The 19,824-nt window shown below is 34.4% G+C and overlaps 1 protein-coding gene across 2 annotated transcripts; it reads right to left on the reverse strand.

The window, feature by feature from the left end:
* Nucleotides 1-2,691: 2,691 nt before the first annotated feature.
* LOC7478417 (casein kinase 1-like protein HD16) lies at nt 2,692-12,354 on the reverse strand. Of its 2 annotated transcripts, none has more exons than XM_002303271.4 (16): nt 11,569-12,354; nt 6,443-6,574; nt 6,263-6,336; nt 6,089-6,158; nt 5,919-5,980; nt 5,761-5,832; nt 5,441-5,535; nt 5,261-5,327; nt 5,018-5,147; nt 4,663-4,881; nt 4,379-4,506; nt 3,975-4,149; nt 3,735-3,825; nt 3,497-3,654; nt 3,229-3,417; nt 2,692-3,140 (listed from the first exon to the last, which is right to left on the reverse strand). In XM_002303271.4, exons 1-16 carry the CDS (start codon nt 11,956-11,958, stop codon nt 3,081-3,083), a joined length of 2,112 nt encoding a protein of 703 aa, XP_002303307.4. In that variant the 5' UTR covers nt 11,959-12,354; the 3' UTR covers nt 2,692-3,080. The 2 variants fall into 2 exon arrangements, with proteins under 2 accessions (XP_002303307.4, XP_024452121.2); XM_024596353.2 differs by having other exon boundaries at nt 4,379-4,518; nt 11,569-12,345.
* Between the last annotated feature and the right edge of the window lie 7,470 nt (nt 12,355-19,824).

A 19,824-nucleotide genomic window follows, 5' to 3' on the forward strand; every position in this document is an offset into this window, starting at 1 on the left:
AATGAATAAAATGTGTTTGCCAAACATATCCTTAGCTAAAAATCAGAGACTTAAAAATTGTTTAAAGACCGCGTTTGGCAAATATGCCTTACAAATATATAAATGCATTTTTTTTCATTTGAAAAATTCTAACCAACCAAACACGCATTTAAGCCTGATGGACTCAGCCCAACCACATGAGTTGGGCCTCCTAGTCCAAGCCCATAAGCCCAAAAATAAGACCCATATATAGAAAAGAAAAAAATATATCAAAAGAGATTTTCATTTGAAAATTCACCAAAGAACATAAAGAATAAGCTAGAAAACTAAAAAAACCATGTTGGTTTTGACCAAATTGTGTCAAATAAAAGGCGCAAAAACATTGAGTATGGAATATTAAAGCATAATTATGCATGAAATGAGAACAAACAAACCATAAATTACATGAGTCAAATAAATTACATGAGTCAAACACAACAACATTTAACCCTAACGTAGACAATTAAAGGTGCTATGAATTGATTGATTGATCCAAAGCAAGCTCTAAATGGATAAAATAAAGGCATAGAACGATGATGTATGAGTTATAGCTTTGAATGAAGCTCAACATAAAGGCTAAAATTCCAAGAAACAATAAAACATAAATCTGGATTCAAGAACACCAAGAACATGAATAAAAAAAAATCAAAGACAACTTAAAATTAGACAATAACAAACAAAAACCTAGATAGACACATAAAAAACCAGAAATAAGGCTTAAACATGGTATACTTAGCTTCAATATACTTTTGGAAACCTCAAAAAATAACTAAAATTCTAAAAAAAAACACATAAAAGAATGCAATAATACCTGTTTAAAAAATTCAGAAACATCCTTCTTTTTGTTTTTCTTAAACACTGTTACATTGATCTAACAAACATTCCTAACCAAAACTTGACATGAATTTAGCCTTTTTTACACTCAATAACACACTAGAAACAACTTGTAATCATAATCTTGACCAATCAAAGGTCTTAACATATATATAAAAAAGGAATTCAAACAAATAAACTTAAATTCAAGACATCAAAAATAGATAGCCATATCCCTAGCATTTTTACAAGATATTCTATTAAACTCACTTCTACTCAAGGCACAATACAAAGTGTTCATAGTTTTGGCATCCATAGAAAACAACTTCTTATCATCATCGGTATACTCACTTCTAGGTTTAGGAATCATTATATCATTTTTCATCTTAGTAGGCTTCTGAGGTCTATTTTCAATAAATAGTCATAAATCATAATCAATATATTGAAGATGTATAATCATACTAGCTTCTGATAGGCATAATCATTACCTTCAATGAAAGGTAGCCTAGAGGTTGATGATCCTTCATTTTAAACATTAAAACTAGTAGTTGTCATTCTCCTCAAAGTCTAATCAAATTTATATAAATGAGAACTAGGTTCTGATATCAATTGTTGTTCTAGGATTAAAGCAACACAAACACCTAAAAATTAGGTATGTAAGGTAAAACTATAAATTAAAATCTTTTTACCTAATAACATGCAATTCTAAACACTCAACCAAATACAGAAGCAATAATCATTAAAAATATGATAATTAAAGAGTGAGAGTTTAGAGAAATTGCACTAAGATTTATAGAGGTTCCGCAAATCGCCTACTTCTCTTCTTGAACTTTCATTCAAAAGTTTCACTATCACACATCGATCTTAGCGGGTGAGACCGAACCAACACAAAAGTTTTGCAGGTGTAAGATCAAACCTAATCCTTTTGTGGGCTTAGAATCAAACCACTATCCCTAATCTTTTTATGGGCTAAAGACTAGAAAACCTTTCATCAATACTTGTAAAAGGATAAGTATTAAACCACTCATAATTTTGTTTCTATGAGACTTTCCCAAGTGTTTAGAGTGTCACTTACACTTTCCACAATATATTCTCTTAATAGAGTTGATTGGAATAATAATTAAGTTTTTTAGGAGGATTTTACCAATTCACACCTAACCTTGATTTTTGATGATTACAAATGAAATAAGGGTGTTATATGTTGTTGTTTTTTTATAGAGAGTATGCTTAGATTTTTATCTTAGAAGTTTCACCCTTGATATGAGAAAGTAAAAGGCTATGTATAGCCTTAAAAAAGAAACTAGCCATTAGACATAGGTTTTTCCCCATTAGCAGCATTGGTTAAACCGTTTTATAATCGGTGTGTCATTATGTTTCATTATAAAATGCTTGGTCTCTCATTGTGTGTCATTATGTTTCAATTGGTCTCTCGGTGTGTGTCATCATGTTCAATTTTTCCCTTAAGTCTTCACTATCAGGTGGTAGGTAGGGCATTTATACACCTTATTATAAAGCATGTCTTGGGTTTTTGAACCATCCATTTTTCTTTCCCATGGTTTATATATCATTTCCCAATACAAGTATCCATTACCAGCTTCAGTCTTCGCTGTGGTCAATCCTCTCTTTTTTTGCAACTCTCCCTTTCCAATGAGCTCACCAAGCTTTGGAGTAGTTACTGTTGTAGTGACTTGAAGAATATATCATCGTCCACTTTCTTTTTTCTTTTTTTTTCAATCTAGGGTATTTGATCAATGAGCAGGGGAGAGGAGAGAAAAAAAAAAAGATGCTGATGATCCAACTTCCCCTCACTTGGACCATCTTTGAGTCTGACACCATATTATTAATGTTGTCCAAGGCACCTTGCGATGAACCCTGTAATTGTACAGGATGCGCATCTAATGCATTGATTAATGATGGGTTGAGAAAAAAACCCATTGACATACCTCCGAGCTAGAAACATACCTTCTACATATTCATTCCCTATTATTAAAAAACTGTACAAAGTAAATTGAGGCCCCGCCATACCTCCGAGCTTTGCTCGATTGCAGACATCAGAAATCGAGAAAGCCCACCTGGTTTAGCGGGGTTGAAAGACTTAAGGTCGTACTATGGCTTCTATACTTTTGATTAGAACTGACTACCTATATATGTACTAATCAAAATTTCCTTAATTCTAAATGAATGCCACTTGACAAAAGCACCATAGCTTAAGTGAATGGTGCCACGCGAGGAGGCATGCAGGACGCAGCTCACGATGTCGTTCGTCCGTAACATATGGATGCAACATATAGATTTTTTGCCCATTTCTCCTGCAAGGCCCAACTCAAATTTTAGATCCTCAAACATGAATCAGTCTCGAAGAAAAACTTGATGCTATGTCAAAAGATAGACAGCAACCTTAACATGCGTGCTAGGAAAAGCAGAGGTTCGAAGGGTCTCCTGTGCTTCATCTGTATGTTTCCTTTTTGGCAAACTCAGAACGAAAGCCGCCTGGTCCCAAGTTGCTGCAGTTGCTGTGATACGATATCCAGAATCCCACCGTAGATGTATTCCTTCACTAGGATACAGGAAATCAAGTTCAACCACCTGAAATTTAATACAAAATTTAGTTCACCATCCAGGCCTACAGTTTATTAGGATACAATATCTGTAGATAAAAAATGACCTGCTTTGCAAATCCTGCACCACGTGACATGACAACTCCCCATCTACTCCCCGAGGTGGCCATTGCAGTGACATAAAAGCCCTCCTTCCATTTTTTATTAATCCATTTAAAAGGAAATGAATCACTAATTTTATAAGACTGTTGCATATAACTGGTACCTGAACTCCAAAGGAATACAAGTCAGACAAAATTGAAGTGAAGACATAAAAAACTAAACATTCAAACAGTTTAGACTGACCCTTAGACATTACGATTAATGAGCTTCCATTGTTCGCTCCAGCAATTGCACTGATATAATAATTCTTTTCCCAGTGTTCCATTATCCATTCCTTCACACAATCAAACATAATAATTCAATAGTTACTCTATTTGTTTAGAAGTTATGTCAAGGAGAAACTTATCTCCAAAGACCAACAACAAATTCAGAATATCAGCTGTGGAAAACAGCTTCAGTTAGGTAAAAGGTATAAGCATGCACCTTGTGTAGAAAATATGGTGAGAGCTCATAGACTTGTGCGGAATAATTTGCACCAGCATCCATAATAATGGCCCATTGATTTTGACATGAAGCTACACTGCTAATAAATAAGCCATCCTCGTTTCCTTTTTCAATGTGCTGGCCAAGCCTTGCATCAGCCACATTATAGTGATACCTACAGAAGCAGGTTAAAATTCTCAAACTGATCTAATTTGAGTTAATCTGATCACTCCATCCTAACAACATGAAATTGAGATCACATTGAATAAGCAGGAGAGCTTTAAACTTTAAAATATTTGGAATCAACAAAAGACCAACAGTGCATATCAGACTCAAAATAGTGACCAATCTAATTAACAAAAAAGTGTTGAGTAATGGCTAATGACTTCAGGCATAGTTTATACCTTTGTTTCATTGATCTATGTGCATTGTACACACTAATCCATTGTGTTGCCGGCATGCCCATACGAACCTTCTTCTTCAGTTGTTCGTCTTCCTCATCCATAGTCAACCCTCCTCTCTTGTGACCAACCTGATAAATAAGCTTCACAAGATCAAGAGTACAAATTAAACACATGAATTCAAAACTTGAAGTGTCAGTTCATTAAAAATAAAGTTCATAAATAAATATGTCCAACTTAAGAGAAAACAAGTAATAGCAAAAAAACAGTGTGAACATCCCATGCACCTTCTGAGCACCTTCTGTGTTAAGAGGTCTAATATCTGGATTTGTGCCAACAATTCCATCAAAGAGGGAAATGCATTTTGCATAATCAGGTTCTTCATCAAACTTTAAGTTCACTACATATTCAATGAGCTGTTTGAAAGGCTGTGGACAGAAGCAACAAAGCGCCTCTGAGGTTGTTGCCATCTTCTTCTTGCAAACGACAAACCCCTTGTTTTCTCCCTAAGAACACCATAATGTTATAAAAAGAAAAGAAAGCGAATAACATATGCAAAATAAGTGAAGTTTCAGTTAATTGTTTTTGCACATGTGAACCAGAAGGGACAAACATTTTACCCAGCTAAGAAAAAGGACCTACCTGGTACCCTTGCCAAGGTAAGCGACCACGGAGAAGAAAAATAAGTGTGTAAGCAAGTGATTCCAAATCATCCCTCCTGCTACCAGTTCTCCCTAAATGGCCATGCACACTAGCATATCGCACTGTTCCCCTGCCCAAACAAGTAATGACAAAGCCAGCAATCAAGAAAAATTAAATAAAGGAAATGTAAAGAAACGGTAAAATAATTCAAGCTTAATACCAATAATGATGCAAGAGTCGAACCTGAAAACATCTGGCTTTTGGTCATACTCAACATGCAAACCAGTTGAACTATCCTGCCATCTAGTAGCTGAATGACCAGAACAATTCAGAAAATTGCAGTTCAACGAAGACAGTTGTTTCAGAATCCCCAAAAATCAACAGTTTAAAGTAAAAAGATGAACATGGAGTTTCTCCAATTACCCAATCCAAGATCAACTAGAAATAATTTTTTCTCCTTAGGAGTTCCCAGAGGACCAAGCAGAAAATTCTCAGGCTTTACATCTCCATGGACATAACTGCAGAAATATTTTGTAATCTAGTCTGAGAATCACAAATTTTTAATTTGAGAATATAAAAGTAAAAAAATAGAGAGATTAGTCAATCATAACATAGATAGCCAACTAACAGTTCCACAATTAAAAGTGCTTATTTTCCAGTACACAAACCAGACCAAACCCATTCAATTCATCTTATCAAAACTAAAAAAGAGAGATTAATGACATGCAACAAAAAGCTTTTACCCTCTGGAGTGCATCTTTTCCAATATGGATATGGCTTCAATGGCAATACATGCAACCATTTCAGTGGACATTCTGCAAATAAGAACATGCCTTCATTTAGCACGGATCTGGACAAAAGATAAATTAATAGACAACAGAAATAGAACAATTGAACTCACAAGTTCGAGTTAAAGTTATTGTTCCAAACATCCCACAGGCTTGGACCCAACATATCCATAACCTACATGGCATCAGAGTTTTCTGTTAGAAACAATTCTAAAACCAGGCGAAAATAAGCTATAGAGACCCAACAGTCTAGAACCAGCAACAAAAGCCAACAATAGCATACCATGACATAATAGTCACCTTGCCGACCCTTATAGTGTACTAGTGGTACACCATGACTGCCACCAAGAGTACTGTGCAAGGGACAAAAAGCAATGGATTCATATTATTCTGCTGAAAAAAAGAAGAGGAATATGCAAGTCAAAAGAAAGCATGATAGATATAATCAAATACTCACTCATAAACTTGCCACTCGTTAGGTGGTCTATAGTTACATCCTTTACTACTCTTATGCTCGAATTTTAGTGCCACCTAAAATCCAAAGTTCAAAGGTGATGGTATAAAAGAGTGAGATGAATTATCAGACCACACTCAAATCATTCAGACATATATGTATTAAGAAAAAACCCAGGTATACCTCTACAGCTCCTGCACCAGCTTTCTCATTTTTATTTACAGCAGAAACACGTCGACCAACATACACTTGACCAAAGCCACCCTTTCCCAACTTTGTTTCTACTCTGTACACTGGGGAATCCTCAACCTGAACCTGCAGCACCATCACCAAGAAATTAATTTCATCCACAAGAGATTCAGGGAAAAAGGCAAAGGGGGGAGCAGGTAAAATACTGCCATAATTCAGCAGTCTGCAGAATGAGAAAATGGTCATCATTTCTTTCTCTACATGTCTAATCACATTACATTTTTTATCCCTGAATAAGTGAAATATTAGAGGAAGACTACCCCAATATAGGTGATTGATCAATAACATCATGAACAGAAAACACTGCAAATTTTTTCATGTTGTCTCCTAAATTACTAGTTACTTTTAGTAACCAGGTCATTACCATATAATGCATGCTTATTCCAGCAGATCCAATTTTTTTTTAAAAAAAAAAATAACAATAGAAAGACAAAACAAACAAACAAACAAGAAAAGGAGAAGGAGGCAGCAAATAGACATAGTTGCGATGAAGTGCTTCCAAGCAAACCAAAAAACTTCCAACTTTTACTGAAAAACCAAGGAGAAAAATATTGAGGTCATTTAAAACAAGACTTGCATTTTCTATGAAAAAAATGGCACAATATAATGGCAATGAGTAAAAGAGAATTAAAATTTCATGATTTTTAATGATAATCAAGTTGAGTGCATTATTGGGAATGACAAAAGAGACAAGGAGGAAGGTAAAGAGTGTGTGCCACAGGAAAAAAAAACACACTAGAAATGTAACAAAGTGATGTTAGCACTTTCTTGATACTAGAAAAACAATTTTGACTACATAATAACAGTGAATTAGTCATAGAAAAAACAAGCCAGAAAGGGGCTTGGACTGAGTGGACTTCCTGCTCACATTCACACTCGCAAAGGCACTAATTTGATTGGATAGACTGCCTAGACTTTCTAAAAAGCATTGGCTTGCAACTGTTGACCGGCTGGGGACTGTATGAGGGTGTCTATTAACAGTGAATGAAGAGCCTGTTTGGCATTATGGTAATGGTTGATTTTCAAAATGATTTTCGCTTGGAAATGCATAGAAATAATTTTTTTTAAAAGAAAAATTGTTTTTGACATCAACATATTCAAACAATATAAAAACACCAAAAACTTAATTTGAAGAAAAAAATTCAATTTTTTGCAAAAACACTTTGCAACCACAAAAACAAACGGGGCCTTTAAGTAGAACCAGAATGAAGTGGCGATGAACTGTTTCTTGAACCCCGTGAAGTCGCCGCCGCCGCCGCCACCAACAACAATGTCCTTAATTCTCTCCATCTTTCCCACTAATACTTGATTTCTTTTAATAGTTGATGGGTAGATTTTCTTGACTTTATTGGTATTTCACTTTTTAATTCCATCGTGTCAAGAGGCGCTCACTCGCCTAGGCGCTCCAAGCGAGAAAAGGGGAGACCTAGCGCCTTTTATTTTTTCAGATGAGGCATTTTATCTAGGTGTTGCATAGGCACTCACTTGGAATGCAAGCACTAGGTGCTTGTTTCAGCACCTGGTCAAAATATATGTTCTTTTACCTCTTTTTTTAATTGATATGTGTTTTAACCTATTTGTCCATATTCTTTTTATCGACCACCAAAAATAATTAAAGGGTATAATTGTAAAAGAAAAGGGTAGGATTAAAAAAAAAAACAATATCATCAAAATGGATGAATTGGTGTTTGATGATGACACTTTAGCCTTTAGTGACGTGGCAAGGGCAACTAGAGCTGAAGAACCTAGAAAAAACATTAGGCAGGAAACAAAGTTGAGAAGCGTAGGAGGACCATCAAGTTCAAAATCTAGACATGAAGTGGGATCAAGTTATAATTCTAAAGAAGTGCATTATAGTTTAAGAGATAATGATTTAAATGATAATTTTGAAATGGAGCATGTACTCAAGTAAAGGAGATGAAAGGATAGATGATGATGTGTTGAAAGATTAATAATGATAATATGTAAGTTTAACTATTTTAATCTACTTGCTCTTTTAAATTGTCTTATTTTGTTTTTAAGGGTGAATAGTAGTACTTTTTATTACTATGTTAAAATATTTCAAGTTTCACTTTGATTTTCTAATCTTATTTTTTTAACATATATATTTGTGAATTTATAGCATAGCACCTTGTTTTATTCAGGCACAGTTCTTTGGACATTTGACAGGTTGTCAAGAGGGGCTAAAGCACTTGCCTATGCACTCCAGGCAAGGCGAGGAGACACCATCGCCTTTTAATTTTCAAGGTGGCACTCACAACAGGAGTGCAAGCACCAAGTGACTAGTCAAAATAGATGTTCTCTTTATATATCCATCTGTTATGCTGCCAAAAATTGTACTTTTTTTTTTTAATAAAAGAACATTTTTTAAAAATCTCAAATTCATCACTTATCAAACTTCACAATTGATTTTGTTTTCTTGTCGTGTTTACTGTTTCTGAAACTTCGGTGTATTCTTCTTCTTCTTTTTATAATCAACTTAGTTTATTCCAAAGTTTAGCATTTTATGTTTAACTAGTTTAATTTACTTGCTCTTTTAGATTGTCTTATTTTGTTTTTAAGAGTAGAGTGAATAATATAACTTTTTATGACTATGTTAAAATATTTTGAGTTTCACGATTTTCCAATCTTAATTTTTAACATGTATATTTGTGATTTATATATTATAATATTATACATATATTTTATTTGGATTTATAGCATAACACCTTGTTTGATTCAAGTGAGTGCTTAGGCATGCAGGTGGTGCTTCAGCATGTTTTCCTTTGACAACACTGGCTAGAGGCACATTTGGCAGCCCCACTTTTCCAAAGAATGAGTTACATCTTTTAATTTGTTTGTTTCTTCTTCATTTATTTTTTTTCATCACCACTTATGTGGTCTCTTTCAAGAGCACTTTAGTAATTACACTGTGCTTTTGAAAAGGAAAAACTTAAAATACCCCTGACCAAAAGTTACAAAAATTTAACTTTTAAGGGTATTTTAGACATTATATTATGCAAATAAAAAGTAAAAAGACTATTCCACCCCCATCCAAGCTTGGGATGACAAATTGATCTTGTTGAAAAGAGGATTTTTCCTTTGGAAGCAAGTTACATGTTTCACTATGAAGGGTAAAATGGTCATTTCACTGTGCAAATCCCACAGTGAAATGTGAGGCCCTTCACAATGAAACACTGAGCTCTTTTTGTTTTTTTAATGTATAATAATTTGATATAATAATAATAATAATAATAATAATAAAAGAAACAAATCAAGTAGTTGAGTACTAACTTTAATACAAATAAGATAACGATATCAATAAATATTACCATTGAATAAAAGTAAAAGAAAAAAAGAAATTGATATGGCATATCTTATTTCTTCTTTACCTATTGTCTTCTCTCTTTAAATATCCATGTGTTACGTTATAAAAAATTTTACTTTTTTTTTTATAAATGAACATTTTCTCAAATCTCAAGTTCATCATTTATCAAACTTCACAGTTGATTTTTTTCTTGTTTATTGTTTTTGAAACTTCAATTTCAAACTTCACACTTAATTATTTTTTCTTGTCGTGTTTGCTGTTTTTGAAACTTTCAGTTTATTCCTTTTTTTTAATCAACTTAGTTTATTCCAAACTTTAGCATTTTAAATTTAACTATTTTAATCTACTTGCTTTTTTAAATTGTCTTATTTTATTTTTAAAGATGAATAAAATAACTTTTTATAACTATGTTAAAATATTTTGAGTTTCACTTTGATTTTCCGATCTTAATTTTTAACATATATATTTATGATTTATATATTATAATATTATACATATACATATATTTTGCCTTGTTTTATTCAGGCGCGCGCCTGGCGCTTGCATTTGACAACCTTGACACCTTAGGGTGCCTGGCGCTTTGGCAACATTGTTTAATTCTAGTTCTATTCTTGTCCTTCTGTTGGCAACCATAACTTTTTATGAATTATAGATTAGACAGAATTATCTGGAAAACATAACTTTTATGTGTGGGTAGGATCTAGTGGAGAAATCTAGAAACATTTGGGATATCTAATTAAACAAGCTAGTCAATACAACAAGGGTGCATTCAACTGTTGCTTTCTACTACACAAATGGGGCCAACATACTAAGACATCTTTCCAAAATTTTCTATAACTCATCTCAAACCTTTAGAAATTATATTCAATATTCCGGTTTGAATCTTAAGCTTTCTTATTTAACTCTACCATCTAACATTTCATACAACCATCCCATCAATCCAACAGGGAATCCCATTTAGGAGAAACATTGACTTAAATGGACATGGCTTTAACAGTTTGGGCATTGTCCCATAGTTAAAGGGCTAGAGGGTGCAGTGTAACTACCTTTGCAAAGTAGTTTTCACTTTTCTTCTGCATTGCTCTCATCTATTTTCCTAATCCTCCTTTTTCATTGAAAATTACTAAATATCAATTGCAATATATAAAGCAAGAACAGTACTTGAGACAAGATACATAATGCAATGTTTAGTTGTTTACAAAATTCTTGCACTATTCCAGTTTCTACAAAGAAAATTATAGTTAGGAAACCCATCTTCCCAACACTTTTGTGGTTCTTCAAGAAAACTAAAAAAAAATTCTGCAACCCTCCTCTAAAATATACGTCAGAAAACTAAAAAGACTCCGTCTTGGCATTGCTTAATTTCAAGAGTTGGCAAAAAACAAAATTACAAATTTTTGGATTGAACAAGTAGCATTCCAGCAAAAACAGGTTTCTACAATGGTCTCAATCTCATATGCAATCAGCAGAATCAACATTAACTATTCCTACCTGGTTGTTCAATCAGAATCAGGTACAGTAGAGGCAAATATAGTAATTATGAGCATTATATATTCCTATCTAATAGTTCAATCAGAATCACACAATAGAGAATAATATAGTAATTATTAAAATCGCTAGTAGTCGCGGTTCAGCCATACCGCGGTGAATTTGCTCAATTCCCTTTGTTAATCACAAAGACAATAGCGATCACCATCACCCAACTTTTAAAAGCTAAAAAAAAAAAATTAAATTCAGATTAACAAAAAATAACCTGGTCGGGTATCGGAGCAGAGGTTCCCTCATCCTCTCCGCCAGCAGCAAGTGGCTTATCATTACCTTTGCCACCACTATCAAACACATCCATCGGCTTCTTTTCTCCAACAAACTCTAAATCCCTTTTCTCCTCCTCCTCCTCCTCTTTCACCGTCCCCACCACAACAGCACCACCCACACCCACTACTACCCTCTCATTGCCGGCTTTCTGTTCCTTATCCAATGCCGCCCCCGCTGCTGCCCGCCTTCTCCTTGTCCTTGTCGCAATCGGCTCTACTACTTCGTCTGGATTGTTCTTGTGCTCCTGGTGCATCTTCTGTTTATTTTCTTGCTTCGGTGTTGCTTCTCCTCCCCGGCCTCTGAGCACTTGACTACGCAGCACCGGCATCGTTCATTCTTTGATTCCAATTATCATCCACAATATTAAAACAAAAGGAACCAGAACCAACAAGAGTCAAGAAAAACAATCACAAGCGCGTAATGAAAACGACGCCGTGAGTGCTAGAATTTGATCATGAAAATTAAGAATTGGAGAATCCAGTCGATTAGAAGATTGAGGAATTAGGGATTCCTTTTTTCAATTAGGGATCTGTTGTTCTTGGTGACAGTGAAAGAGCAAATCTTGAGAGAGAGAGGGAGGGAAAGAGACAGGGAGGTTGATTGAATTTTTATATCTGGAATATTAAAACGTTGTTTAATTACGTGGCGGATTCTTCGACGTTGATTTGGAAGAATTGAGAGGTAAGATTTGCGGATTTATTTTTTTAGGAAAATTAAGATAATAAAGATACGTGGTTGAATTACGAGAAAGGGCTATGAGTAGGGGTTTATTTTCCTATTCTCACAAAAACCCTGACCTAGAGCCAAGGCAAAGATGACGAGCCCATCCTGTTTCCCAGTTTGTCTTCCTCATTGTACAAAAGGGCTCGGTAGCGTGTGGGTAGGTACATGGTTTCTGTGGTGGGGTGTATTGATCTGCGCCGTTTGATTTCTGATCTTTTCATTTAATGTACAAGATATGATTGTGCTCTCTGAGGTCAGCTCAGGGTTGGCAGGTCGTTTTTTTTTCAAATTTTTATTTTCACCCGAATATGAAAATCTTAAAATTAATAAAGGAATGTGTATTGATCACATATTCAGTTAATCATCTCCTAGTCTATTAAGTTAATTTATGATTAATTTTTTATTAAATTTTTAAAATAAATCATTTTAATTATAAAAAATATAAAAAAAAGATGTTCGTAAAAAATAAAAGAATGTTGCGTTGTCAACTCTGTTTTTATAATTGAACTTGATGATTATACAAGTTGTGAAACAGTAAGGTTGGAACAAAAGCACATCAATGTTGTTTCACTCAATGATTTAACTAAGCTATGCATGTTTACCACAAGGAGAATAAAAGAGAAAACAATTGTTTTGAATTTTGTACAGTTTATTCAATTTTCAGAACTCATTATATACAGAAGGCATAGTCACTAAGTATGGAAAGCTTGTAAATGAGAATACAGAAATTTATCATTGATTCTAGCTGATCCCTGATTCTAGCTTATAGTAATAAAGAAGAATACAAAAACTGACCCCTGATTCTAGTTTACGGTAACTAATCCTTGATTGTAGCTTGTAGTGATTTGCATATCAGCTGTCATGAATCCTGTCGTTGCATGAGTTTGTCCTGCAATAATTATTTACATGAGTTGGCAGTGTGTTCTTCCTTGATACGCCCCCGCAAGAACGGGCTCCCATCGGTGAGACCGATCTTGTGCTTGAGGAAATCTGTGTGCTGCCTAGAAAGTGGTTTGGTGAGTAAGTCTGCAAGTTGATCGTTTGTGTGAACATGGCGAACATTGAGAGATTTTTTTGAACCAGGTCCCGAACAAAATGCAAGTCAATTTGGATGTGCTTCATTCTTGAATGCTGAACAAGGTTGAAACTAAGATTGGTTGCACCAAAATTGTCACATAAGAGCAACGGAGGCTGAGGAAGAGAAAACTTTATTTCAGTAAAGAGTGATAGTATCCACATAGATTCAGAAGCAGCTGTTGCAAGCACACAGTATTCAACTTTCGTAGATGATCGTGCAATGGCACGTTGCTTTTTGGAGCTCTATGAGATGAGATTCGAACCAAGCATAATTAGATAAGCTGAGGTAAAGTTGCGGTTATCCAGATTTCCAGCCCAATCCGCATCTGAATAACATGTAAGAGGAGGTTTAACGTTTTTCTATATTGAGATGCCATGGAAAATTGTATTCTTCAGGTAACGCAACAACCGTTTGGTGGCAGTCCAGTGATTTGTAGAAGGGCAGTGCATGAACTATGACAATTTATTGACTGCAAAGCTGATGTCGGGTCGAGTGAGTGAAAGATATTGCAATGCTCCAATTACCTTACGATATTCAGTAGGATTAACAGCAGCTGAGTCATCGTTTAATTTCAAGGAGACCGAAGTTAACAGTGGAGTGGTGACATCTTTTGCTCCATTCATGCAAGTTCTGGTAAGAAGATCCTAGATGTATTTATGTTGAGTGAGGAACAACCCATTCTGCGTGGGAATAACTTCAATGCCAAGGAAGAAATGCAAGGGTCCCAAGTCTTTAAGAGAGAACTTCCTGCCAAGTTGTTGTATGGTACTTGCAACAAAATAAGAGTTATTATCGGTGATAATTAAGTCGTCAACATACACCAGAAAATAAGCAGTAGTTGATGCAACAACATATACAAATAATGAAGAATCAGACTTGGTATTGACAAAACCGAATTCCAGTAGAGCTTGTTTAAGGGCAGAATACCAAGCACGCGGTGCTTGTTTAAGACCATAGATTGCCTTTTTAAGGCATCAAACATAATCTGGTGAAGAATGATCCTGAAAACCGGGAGGCTGTGACATGTATACTTCTTCTGTAAGATGGCCATGAAGAAATGCATTATTTACGTCTAACTGATGAAGAGGCCATCCATGCATCACAACAACAGATAAAATGGTGCGAATGGTCACTGGTTTTACTACAAGACTAAAGGTCTGAGTATAATCCAAACGGGTCTTTGATTAAAACCTTTTACCACTAATCTGGCTTTAAATATGTCAATTGATCCATCAGCAAACCGTTTTACTCAAAACACCCATTTGCATCCAATAATATTGCAGCCCTTGGAAGGTGGTATCAGATGTCATGTATCATGGCGCATAAGAGCTGTAAGCTCAAATGACATTGCATCACGTCACTAAGGTTTAGTTAAGGCCTGAGTCACCGAAGTAGGTTCCAAAGATGGAGGTAATGGGTGTTTGGTGACCATGAACAAGCTTTTAGGCTTATAGATGTTGTTCATAGATCGGGTGACCATATGATGTGGACGAGGTTCAGTAGTAGGAGGTACCACAGGTGCATGACTAACAGTTAAATTTTGAGAGGAAGTTTCGGTTTAAGCAGAAGAAAGTGGAGAGGGACATACATGTGAGGGAACTTATGTTGGAAGCGAATCTACCAAAGGTGATGAAGGAGCAGCGGTACCTAGTGCAGAATCAGTTGACGCTGGCGGTCATACAGGATGTAGCAGTGGCAGAGACATGGCAACCGGGTGGGAAGCACTGAGAGCACTGGTGGCAAGTTGGGACTTTTCAGGAGGACGAGAATTAGTTTGAGCCATGGGAAAGACAGTCTCATCAAAGAGCACATGTCTGGAGTGATATATTTTTCTGCTAAGGAGATCAAGACACAAATAAGCATTTTGGGTTAAAGAGTAACCCACGAAGACACAGGACACGGCTTTGGTCTGAAGTTTATGTGTATTGTAGAGTCTTGACAAAGGATAACAAAGACACCCAAACTGTTTGAGTTTCATGTAGTTGGGATTCTGATTGAAAAGCAGCTCAAAGGGTGCACATGGTTTCTGTGGGTAGGTAGCATGTGGGTAGGTACATGGTTTCTGTGATGGGGTGTATTGATCTGTGCCGTTCGATTTCTGATCTTTTCATTTAATGTACAAGATATGATTGTGCTCTCTGAGGTCAGCTCAGGGTGGGCAGGTCGTTTTTTTTTCAAATTTTTATTTTCACCCGAATACGAAAATCTTAAAATTAATAAAGGGATGTGTATTGATCACATATTCAGTTATTCATCTCCTTCTAGTCTATTAAGTTAATTCACGATTAGTTGTTTTATTAAATTTTCAAAATAAATCATTTTAATTATAAAAAATATAAAAAAAAGGTGTTCGTGAAAAATAAAAGAATGTTGCGTTGTCAACTCTGTTTTTATAATTGAACTTGATGATTATACAAGTTGTGAAACAGTAAGGTTGGAACAAAAGCACATCAATGCTATTTCACTCAATGATTTAACTAAGCTATGCATGTTTACCACAAGGAGAATAAAAGAGAAAACAATTGTTTTGAATTTTGTACAGTTTATTCAATTTTCAGAGCTCATTATATACAGAAGGCAGAGTCACTAAGTATGGAAAGCTTGTAAAGGAGAATACAGAAATTTATCCTTGATTCTAGCTGATCCCTGATTCTAGCTTATAGTAATAAAGAAGAATACAAAAACTGACCCCTGATTCTAGCTTACGGTAACTAATCCTTGATTGTAGCTTGTAGTGATTTGCATATCAGCTGTCATGAATCCTGTCGTTGCATGAGTTTGTCCTGCAATAATTATTTACATGAGTTGGCAGTGTGTTCTTCCTCGATAGAGAAGGTAAGAGATATTGGAAGATACAATAATAATGAAAAGCATACTATGATGCTCTACTCTAAATAAATTGGAGCATGAAGGTTTGTAAATGCCCAGCTTATTGACTAGTTTGTGAAAGTGATCACGTTCATGTGCCTTCGTTACAATATCTACAAGCTGATGAGTAAAAGCAACATGGAAGGTGAATATACATATTGATGGATTAAAGTATTTTGATTTTTTTATTGTTTGTCTAAGTACGTGTTTAAAAGAGTCAAAGACATAATGATAACCCAACATATCTAAACTTGGTAGAATATGAAACCCGGATAACATAAATCTAGCTTGCTTCTAGGCTCAACATCTTTGGGTTCGGTTTTGTGCTGAGTTCATGTACATATGGGTCTAGTGATTTGTCAAACTCAATATCTCCAGGTTTAGTTACATGTTAAGCTCAAGTGCACATGAGTTTGACATTAATGATTGAACTTATTAACTTGTGTTAATGATTTTTTTTTTCTCACTATAAAATGGAATTAAGTAGAAGACTTTTTTTAGTAATTCGAGTTAATTGTTTTGATGAATGTGCACAATGTAAATTTTAAACCTTTTATGTTGTGATTTGACGACAAGAACTATTATATAAGCTATAATATTTAAACAAAAAGAAAACAAATTAAATGATAACAGAAATAAAAACAAGATAAGAAATTAAAAAATAGTAAACTTAAATTTAGTGCCAAGCTCTAATACCAAATTGATGAAAACATAAGAGGCTAAACCTTATAATCCACGATCAAGAATTGAAATACACATCCAAAAAAGTTAAAATTAGATTGAAAAACCTTGACACAATTATTTCTTAAACCAAGAATCAAAGGTATATGGTTAATGCTATATTTGATCATTTATGGAAGTTCAATGAAGAACCCAAAGAAAAAGCGCTCTCACGCTACTCAATTCCTAATGATGATATAAATTCTTTCTTTTCAATGTTATTTCAACTACTTATATAATATGGCTTACAAAATAAATCATGATTCACTAATAGGCCTAAATTAAATCCACATAACTAACCAACTTAAATTCAAAACTGAATAAGAATAGAGTACAAAATCCATACTTGTATCTAATGAGGCCCAATTCGTATATGTTATAATGTTAAACAACTTGATCTATTACTTAGATAATATTAATCAAAGTTTGATCATTCTTGCAACTCAACTTCATGTTTGACACCACCTTAGAAAAAGTTTTTGAAGCTTGCTTGGCCCAAATATCATGAATCAACCCATTAAATATATATTTGATCCTCTTAGCTCTTACCCTTGTAATCAATCAACACATGTAATGGATCTTATAGTATTGCTTGTTGATTCTTATAATTTATAGTATCCAAACATCATAGCCTTCATAGAACCTCTTTAATTGGTCTGAAACCTGTAACTGACCCAAAACAAGCAAAATAATAGCCATCTAAACCCTAAGTCATGATCCAACTAGTATCATCCACCACCCTTATTAAACCAACAACAACCTCCAACTACCTAGACAACTTGGTACCATTTGGTATTGTGGTTGGAACTGTGTTTTATTCCATCCATAATTTATAACCGTTTGGTAAATATTTTGAACACAGATTTTGGAGATGGGTCCCACTAAAAATTGAGTTTGTACCGCCGGTTTTCGTTAAGCAAAAAATTGATGCTTTGCACTTTTGCCCCCTTGTTTCCAAGAGAAAGAAAAAACTCAAAGGCTCACCCAATTTGTTGTTTGCTTCCTTCCTTCAGCTCAAGTAAGAGTTTTTAATATTTCTTTGGCAATCATCACCATTTGAACACTGCCAAGTGGATTAATTCACTTGGCACTGTTCACGTGAATAGTGACTCTATTGTTCATTGAACCGCGTCCGACCCAAAAAAAATTCAATTTTTTTATTGTGTTTTACTCAAAAACTAGTATTTAATATTATTTAATAACACTATATAAATTAGAAGGAGATCGCATGATGACGTAGCATTTGTAGAATTTGATCGCAATTCCAATTTTATTTCTGATGATATTTTACCTGATTTTGTTGCACGCTAAAAAACCATGAAAACTGTAGTCCTTATCGGATGAATTTCATGCGTGATGAAATTATAAATAAGTTAATGGAACAATTAAAAATATTTGATATAAAATATTATTTATTTAATGATGTAATAGTGGCAATTAAATCTACAATATTTAAATTAAAAACCATCAATATTAATATATATCTTTTTTAGTTATTTTATAACCTCAATTTGAAAAGCATGTTTAACCAAACACATTAAACTACTTTTTATTCAACCTCAATTTCAACCACAGTTTAACCAAACATATATAAATACCAAACCAACCTCAACCAAAAGTACTTTTTATAAAAAATAACTTTTTTTAAACCACAACCACAAAAGCTACCACAATACCAAACACACTTGAACCAGCCTCCCTATCTCTAATATCGACTAGTTTGAACCTTCTCTAACTACCCATCTCTATATACCACAACAATCAGCTTTGATTTCCTTCTATACTTGAAACATTGAACCACTAAACTAAACCACCACAATAGTAGCCCACAATAACACTATAACTAGCTATATAAGTCAAATCATTTTTTTCCTTTAGTAGCCACCAAACACTGATAAGAACAAGAGAGGAAAGAGACCTGAAGTGAATCTATCATGATCTCTCTTATTAGACAGTGGTTGGGGACACCATAAATGGAAAGAAAAATAAGTGGCTTTGTTAATTAAAATCATGTTGTGCACATCATCATAGACCACTTTTGAAAATAAGACTATTGTTGAAATCACTTTCATGTATTTCACAAACGGGTAGGTTGTTTAGAACAATTATACAACTTTTGAAAAATCTCTGAATTTTTCACACAAACAGGCAGGTTGCCTAGAATAATTATACAACTTTTAAAAAATCTCTGACTTTTTCACACAAACAGGCAGGTCGCCTAGAACAATTAGACCACTTTTGAAAAAACTGTGAGTTTTTCACAAAAACAGGCAGGTCGTTTGGAACAATTCGACCATTTACACTAATAGGCAAGTTGTCCGGAACAATTAGACTATTTTTTTAAGAAAAAGTGTTTGACTTTTTTCACCAACGACCAGGTTACCTAGAACAATTAGATCACTTTAAAAAAAAATTGAATTTCTCAATAACAGACAGGTCATCTTGAATAATTAGACCACTTTTAAAAAATCATCTTTTTTTTTCATACAATGGGCAGGTTGCTTAGAACAATTAAACTATTTTTGAAAATCTTTGAATTTTTAATTGACAAGGTAGGTTACCTCTCAGATGGCCAATTTAAAAATTTTATATTGATGATTCTGTCGAAAAATCCTTCGGTGATACACAATCCATTACCGATGAGTATTTCATCGTCAATCCATATTTACTAGTGGTTTGGCTGATGGAAAAATGGTCAGGTTTATTTTTTATTTGGCATAGATATTATATCAGGGTTTCTGTCGGTAAGTAACTTCACCGATTGAATTACAGATGAACATGATATTTATGATGAGAAACTCATCA

This window comes from Populus trichocarpa, chromosome 3 (genome assembly GCF_000002775.5).
Source record: "Populus trichocarpa isolate Nisqually-1 chromosome 3, P.trichocarpa_v4.1, whole genome shotgun sequence".
Lineage (NCBI taxonomy): Eukaryota > Viridiplantae > Streptophyta > Magnoliopsida > Malpighiales > Salicaceae > Populus > Populus trichocarpa.